Genomic DNA, 7,832 nt, shown 5'->3' on the forward strand with positions numbered 1-7,832 from the left:
GTTATCAATTATCCATGGTCCTCCTAGTAGAATCCTCTGTCTTTCACTCTCTGAAGGTAGAATGAACTGGAACAAGTTGACTCCTAGCTCCACAACTTGTAGATCTCTAGGATAACTCCAAGCAGCTACCACAAAATTCTTAATCCCAGTGTAATTGGCCACTTTTTCTCCCATTACCTTGCCAATCACACTGTTTTTACACTCCTTAATTCCACCACTTAGTTCATCATTCTCCAGACTCGCCAATTGGAGCTCTGCACTAGAAAGATCAAAGTTTTGCAAGATTTCTGCTAGCTCATTCGCCATACCAATAACAGTTCTGGATGGTACACCACACACAGTTCTGAGGGTTTGCAGATCTACCTTCCTGCGATTCAAAAAGGAATAAATCTACCCTATTCTACCACAGAAACTGATCAAGCTGAAAAGAGAAAAGAACTACAGACACGCAACTTGGGAAGGAATAATATGGCTGAGAAATTACCTGTCTTCGCTCGCTTGGGTATCACGAGGTTCTGTAAGCGTAATGCAGAACTGCTATCTAAAAGGCGCTTGCTTACTTCTGCGTTGTAGTGACTCTCCAACTCCTTCTTAAATAAGATTCTTTTTCTTACTAACTCTCTGTAAATCCTTTCTTTATCCTGCTCTTCTCTCTTTTTTTTTTCCTTTTTTTTTCTTTCTCTTTCCTTTTTTTTTTCCTCCTCCTTTCTACCGAAGATCGACAATCAGCGGCCCTACCTTTGGAATCTTTGGAAGTGAAGATTGAGAGGGATTGCTCGTTGTTGCTGAGAATCCGACAGCATTAATCTAATCCCTTGCATTAAAGGGGCTCGGAAAGACAAGATTGAAGAAAGTGCGCCAAAGTTTTGGTTTCTGGATAGTGTTTAAAAATTCAAACTTCAAAGCAGTACTATACCTATTTGTCAGTAGCTCCCACCAGGGGGAGAGAGAGCTCTCTTTAGAGAGAGAAATGCCTCTACCTTTAGAGAGAGGATTCGTCAGTTTTGTGCTAGAACCTAATTGGTGTGATTTTATGTCAAAATGGAACATTTGGATGTTGCAGCCTTGATGCAAGTATTCATCCCTCGACCTACACCCATGGTGATCTCGATGCAACTTATTGGATTGGGCGTGTAATTTTATAGCAATCCATTGGGCATGTAATCATAGACGAGTGCACGTTTTGAGGTAGTAACACAAAATCTCACTAATCGCATCACAATAATATGGTGAATTTTCCCGATAGTTGCAACCTCGTTGATGAATTCTTGACCATTAGGTTTGAACTTGCTCAATATCTTGATTGCTACTAGTCGACCACTGCACAATTTTCCTCTGTATACACAACCATAACCACCTTCTCCTAACTTTTCCTTAAAATTGTTTGTCATCGTCTTGATTTGTTGGTAGGAGTGCCTGATAGGGGTCAAGTTGTTGCGACTTTGGAGATACTCTTCTATACCGTCATACATCGATAAATGCTTGCTTGGAGATGGATGCTCCACATTCCAACTGAGACTTTCTACGAAACATAAAGAAAGAGTAACGTTAAACTACAGACTCTAGATTGGACTTGGTGGACTCCAAGGATGGAAGATCATAACGGAAAACGGGAGATTAAGACAGGATAAGACAATAACTTCACTTTGGCCTTGTTTCCTGCGGGTAAATTTGCAAAACTTAGTCCCTTGCTATGCTTCTTTGTCGAAAGTGAGTTATAAGTGGGGTTAAAAACAAAATATTCCTAAATCCATTGCAAAAACTGAACATCATCTTTTGGTGAGTTGAAGCCACAATTACAAATCAGTGGGGTTAAAAAAAAAAAAAAGTTTATTAAGCTACCATACTCAGAAGAAGCTCAAACGGTCTCCGAAAGGTTTCGTCCATAGAAATAATGGATCATGCAAGCAAACTGGAGAAGGTTTATCATATACAACTAAACATCGTGATTTAAGAGGCTCAAAATGGATAGCATCTATGACAAAAAAGAATACTAAAAGCTGAGATATATAAATATTGGATGGTGCATTGAGAATTGTGGTTTATTATGAGATGCAATATGACTTGTTGGTCAAATCAAGGCGAGGGATTTGCTCTGAATAACCACCAAGGGAAAATAAAAAGGAGTAAATTCAATATTTATTTTTCCTCAGTTTTCAGATAAAGAAAGTTAAAACTCATACACTGCTCTGAATCAGCTTGACTGGAAAGGTCACAGAATAAAGTAACCAAAAAAATAAAATAAAATACAATTTTGACAGTTTTGACCAGACTAACGTGAAAAAGAAAAAGCCCATTGAATTAAGTTAGGCAACCGCGCGAATGAAGGAATATTGTATAGCAAACAGGGACATTGTACAGGCTGTGACATTGACATTTATAAATTTAGATCATTAAGCTGCATCATCTTACTCTGTTTCTTCAAGAGATACAGACTCACCTGTTGACTCTTCCCAAGTACTACTATAGCTATTGCTCTGCACCAGCCGAGGGGAATCCGGAGGATAAAACAGAGGTTTTGGTGGCAACTGCAAGGCTGTGAGATCACCTTGTAGCATTTCCACCACTTCTCTCATTGAAGGCCGATCATCTGGCGTCATCTGTATACACCACAATGCAATCAAAATTAATTTTCTTGCAGTTCTGTTTTCATCTTCAGTTGCATCTTCAACTTCCAGGTTCTCTCCTTGGTCAAATTTGTCATATATCCATGAAGGGAAGTACATTTGGCTTGAATGCTCAGCATGTGCATTAAGGTTTCTCCTCCTTCCTACCAACTCCATAAGCAGCATTCCGAAGCTATATACATCAGCCTTGGATGAGACTTTTCCAACCCTTTTGTAGAACAATTCTGGAGCCATGTATCCTAATGTTCCTCTCACAGCAGTTAGACTTACAGTATTATTTTGAACAGGATGTAATTTAGCTAGTCCAAAGTCAGAAACCTTTGGCGTGAAGTTTTCATCAAGTAAGATGTTGTGTGGCTTTATGTCAAAATGCAAAATTTGCATGCTGCAGCCTTGATGCAAGTATTCAATCCCTCGAGCTACACCCATGGCGATCTCGGTTGCCTTCTTCCAACTTAATGGATTTCCATCCAGACGTTCGGAGAAAATGAACTTTTCTAGGGATCCATTAGGCATGTAATCGTAGACGAGTGCATGCTTTGAGGCAGTTACACAAAACCCCACTAATCGCACCACATTAACGTGGTGAATTCTTCCAAGAGCTGCAACCTCATTGATGAATTCTTGGCCATTAGCTTTGGACTTGTTCAACATCTTGATTGCTACTAGTTCACCACTACGCAATGTTCCTTTGTACACACAACCATAACCACCTTCTCCTAACTTTTCCTTAAAATTGTTGGTCATCTTCTTGATTTGTTTATAGGAGTACCTGATAGGGATCAAGTTGTTGCGACTTTGGAGATACTCTTCTATAGCATCATATACCGATAAATGCCTTCGTTGGCACTTGTAGATGAGAAATGCAAGCAAGAGTATAATGCCAAGAATTGCTCTTGGTAGAACAATGAAAGCTGTAATGGAGTCAAAGACGAAGCAGACAACGTATAACTTAATTACGCGGTTTAACAGTATTTAATTCATTCATAAAGGAAAAGTTTGAAAGCTTACATAGCAATTCGCCTGCCATCATGCTTACACATGCTGCAACCAAAAGGGAATCGTGATTACCAAGACAATTAGATTAAATAATAGTAGTAAAAGATTTCTGTTACAACTTTATCTATTACATTATCTCATTATGCTACCCATCCAATTTACACACGTCCCATGCAATAATGGAAAAGAGTACAACGTTTAAAATGTCTCTCATGGTCAATTTATTTTGAGAAACTTGTCAATATATAAAGTTATCAAATATAGTGATGTGTAACAGAAAACCTCAAACTCAAAAATATCTTTAAAATATTAAAAAATATATATGTTTTTTTACAATTGCTAATGAAATTTGAAAAAGGCCAAATGTGTCTCTAATGTACAATGAGACTTGTGTTCCTAGGAAATGAAACTCAATTTAGACTGAATCCAGCGCGGGATCTTAGTTTGGATCAAGCCTGATGGAAGCGTGAATTGTGTCCAGAGAGCACTTCAATCTCCAAAATAGGATCCAGCCGTGGATCCATCTTGGCCTGATCATAGAATCGGATCTGTCCTCGATTCTGTTCTTGTGAGGACAAGCATCCGCAAACGGATTCTTCTTGGACTTGAATCCGGTTTTGCAAAGACATGGCTCTGTAGCCAAATCCTTTTGTAACGGTCAAATTATTCTAAAGCTGTGTTGGCACCTTTTCATGTTTAGAAGTATTTTTTATTAACACCTTTTGGTGTCCAAAACATGCGAGAATGTGTCTGATCATTAAACAGCCATTGGAAAACACTATTCCATATAAAACACACAAATCTCGTTAAATTAAAACTAACTTTTGCGTTTGATCTTTTCTTAGTGAGACTAGTTAGACCTTGCTGTTGATTCTTCTCTTTTCTTGTTGAATCCTAGGAGTAAATCGCCACAACCCAAAAATATAGTATTTCATCACTCCTCAATAGTTCATCAAACTTTCCCTTCTATTTGTGTGCAATTTAGTTTAGAAATTTATGCACTTTGTGTGCTTTTGTACTACATTCATCGATATAACAAAAACGTATACTTTATACACACTAACACTCTGCAAAAAATGCCATAAAAATACAAAAAAAAAGATTGAAAAAAACTGATGCTTAAGCTTTATGGTACATCACATCTCTTCTCTCCATTACCCTTCATTAACCCCACTATCCATATCCTCGTACCATTATAATTAGCCCATCTCTTCCTTCCCCCTCCCACACCTACCACCTCTTTCCTCCTCCCTTACCTCTCTGGTCTCGACCTTTTCCCCTCTATTTTCCCCATTGCGACGCTGCCCCCTAGGTTGCAGGGTGAGGGTGAAAAGAGAGGAGGGATCAGAGGAAAGAAGTAGCAGCGGAGGGAGGGCAAACAGAAGGCAGCAAGGAGATATTGGGGGTGAGGGAGAAAGGCGGCGAAGGGGCCGTGGAAGGTGGTGGTGGCTAGCGGGAAAAGGGAGGTGTTCTCCTAAAAATAAAATAAGAACCCTAAAAATATATTTAAATTATAGTAATTATCTATAAGTAGTAATTTTTACTCTAGAAGTTGCATGACAATAATTGTATTTGAACGATATTTGTGCTTATTGGATAAGTATGAGTGGATTTCTAAGAAGTAACATTTAATTGTTTACACCAATACTATAAACTATGAAGATATGCTCAAAGTCAACTAATTGCTTATTTTAATTGCAATGACAAATTATTCTTTTCTTTTTTGGTTAAAGGAAGACTCCAAAATTTATAAGAAAAAGGGTAAAAAGCTTGAAAATTTGACCAAGGATACCACGTGAATTGACTAATGTCCATATCAGTTGATTTTGGAGACATGAATTATCCTTTCTTTTCTAATTCTCTAAATAGTACAAAAGCAAGGGGAGTGTTTGGATCGAGATTATTCAAAATAATATTTAGAATAATTTTTGTTATGTGATATATGTAAAATAAAAAAACAGTTATAAATGTAAAAACGCAATTGAAAAAGTATAGATTATTCTCATAATTCTAAGTTCCACGAAAGTATCTGAGCTTCATCACTGCACCATCAGATCCCTATATGGGCATTGGGTGCAATTGTTCCTTGTACAAAAGACAAAACTAATTAGGATAAATTACCAATCATCTCTTTGTGGTTTTGAACATTATTACATGATCCCTCTAACATTTGAAAATATACTCATAACACACCTTATAATTCTATACAAAGTAAATAAAAAAAAAAAAAAGGACAGAAAGCATCTTACAACGATTGCCTCAAACATGTGATGAAATTTGAAAACTGACTTAAAACCCCTATGATTTTTCATCTATATATTACACACACACACACACACACACACACATATATATGATTTTACATATATATACATAATTATGCTATCGTTTTATTTAGCACTTACATAAGGATAATCCTAACATTTTAACTAACAACATTAAGAATGTTGCTTTTTGCCAAACTTCGCTTTACCTACAACTACAGGACGTTTACATGGAGGTTGTGAAATGTTAGACGATCATGTGAGATAATATGAGAAACTGCAAGAGATCAGTCATAATTTACCCAACTAATTATCACAATACAAGCTGGAATATGAATCGGTTTGAGATTGAGAACTAATATGAACAATTAAATTAATGATGCACTTACCGGGAATTGATCTCTTACACATGTTGAAATATCTCCCATATTCAAGCTCAAAACCAGATGCCATGGCGTCATGGATCTCCTTGAAGGAAATATTCCTTGCGCTATCATTAAGAAAGTGCTGAAATCGTGAATACATGACTTTGTGTATGGTACATGTCTCTTCAATATCAGAAGCCACCAGATCACTAGCTCTTTTGCCAACGACAACATAACTATAATTGCTTTCCGAGCCCTCAAGGTTTGATAATTCTTTGGCAGTTACACAAGGAGCAGTGTCGACGTATAGAGGAGCTACAACTGGTTTCTTGCAAGTCAGCATCAGAAATAGCATTTGATTATCGCCATAATGCGGGCTTAAATAACTATCATAAAAATAAGGATAAACATTTGAGTAAAGTGGAATGGTGGAGCAGTTGTTCTTCTGCAGCTCAGGATCGATTACGCGAATCGAATCTAAGGGGCTTTCATATTTGCCATCGATGCTTTCCTCAGCTACATAATATTTATGGGAGTTGGGTCCTAAGTACAAAACAGTACGATTGCGCTCGCAAGAGAGTCGAACATCAGGGTCACCACAGCCTCGAGGATCGCCCTCTACTCCAAGAGGGTATCTGACTTTAATGAGGATTTTCCCGCACCTGAATTGGTGCTGGCATCTCAGAGAAACAGTCTCAACAACCATGGTGAGGGAAAAACAAACTGCAGCGAAAAACTTCAGAGGAAGCATGGTGACCATCCGCAATTATCTTAAGAAGGGAAAAGAAGAGACTTTATGAGTTTCAAAGATGAACTAAAACTTTGTTAATCCAAGCCACTTAGTAGTTAAATTCAGTAATAGTGTCGGCAATTTACTTGGTCAACAATGGCAATACTCGGCTTTGAAAAGTCTATCTGTTCCAATAAAAAATATAGATGGAATCGAAATGGATTCTTGCTCAATAGAAAAAAAGGTATGAGAATGAAGTTCCTGCATTACACTTTGACCTAGTTTTTTCTTTGATTAAATGAATAAAGATAAAGATTTTTGGTTATCTAAGATGCTTCTATTTGTGGAATCTATATTCACATCACCCAATTAGTAATAATTGTTTTAATTTTCTCATTAAACTGATATTTTTAAAAGAATAAAAGTTGATATTTGAAGACAAAAAAAAAAAAAAAATCAATCTGTCTAGCAAAACATCACTCCTCATCTTAATGATAAAATACTCATTATGATTTGAGTAGTATTTATCAGAACTTTCCACACTTTTGCCCAGATTTCAAATCAGATTATCATTTTCAAATTCTACTTTTGTGATATCGCATCCTTCAAGTCAATTAAACGTAGTCCAAAACAACTCAAAAGTCGGATTGCTTTTCTAAGGGTGAATTTTAAAACATCTATTATTCTCAAGAACACAAAAATTTCAGGCATGTAATTGGAGTCTTTCAAAATGGTGGTGTTAAGATTCACATCAAGTTGTTTTTTTTTTTTTTGTTTTTTTTTTTAACATTGCGTTAGAGAATGTCTACTAATTAGCAATCCGAAATATTCCATGAATTATTGGCAC

The 7,832-nt window shown here is 36.8% G+C and overlaps 1 protein-coding gene across 1 annotated transcript; it reads right to left on the bottom strand.

The window, feature by feature from the left end:
• Nucleotides 1–2,283: 2,283 nt before the first annotated feature.
• Nucleotides 2,284–7,045, bottom strand: LOC113691945 (rust resistance kinase Lr10). The gene is made up of 3 exons (XM_027210274.2): nt 6,280–7,045; nt 3,639–3,671; nt 2,284–3,541 (listed from the first exon to the last, which is right to left on the bottom strand). Exons 1-3 carry the CDS (start codon nt 7,013–7,015, stop codon nt 2,409–2,411), a joined length of 1,902 nt encoding a protein of 633 aa, XP_027066075.1. The 5' UTR covers nt 7,016–7,045; the 3' UTR covers nt 2,284–2,408.
• Nucleotides 7,046–7,832: the final 787 nt, after the last annotated feature.

The sequence above is a fragment of the Coffea arabica genome, chromosome 6c, assembly GCF_036785885.1.
Source record: "Coffea arabica cultivar ET-39 chromosome 6c, Coffea Arabica ET-39 HiFi, whole genome shotgun sequence".
Classification (NCBI taxonomy): Eukaryota; Viridiplantae; Streptophyta; class Magnoliopsida; order Gentianales; family Rubiaceae; genus Coffea; species Coffea arabica.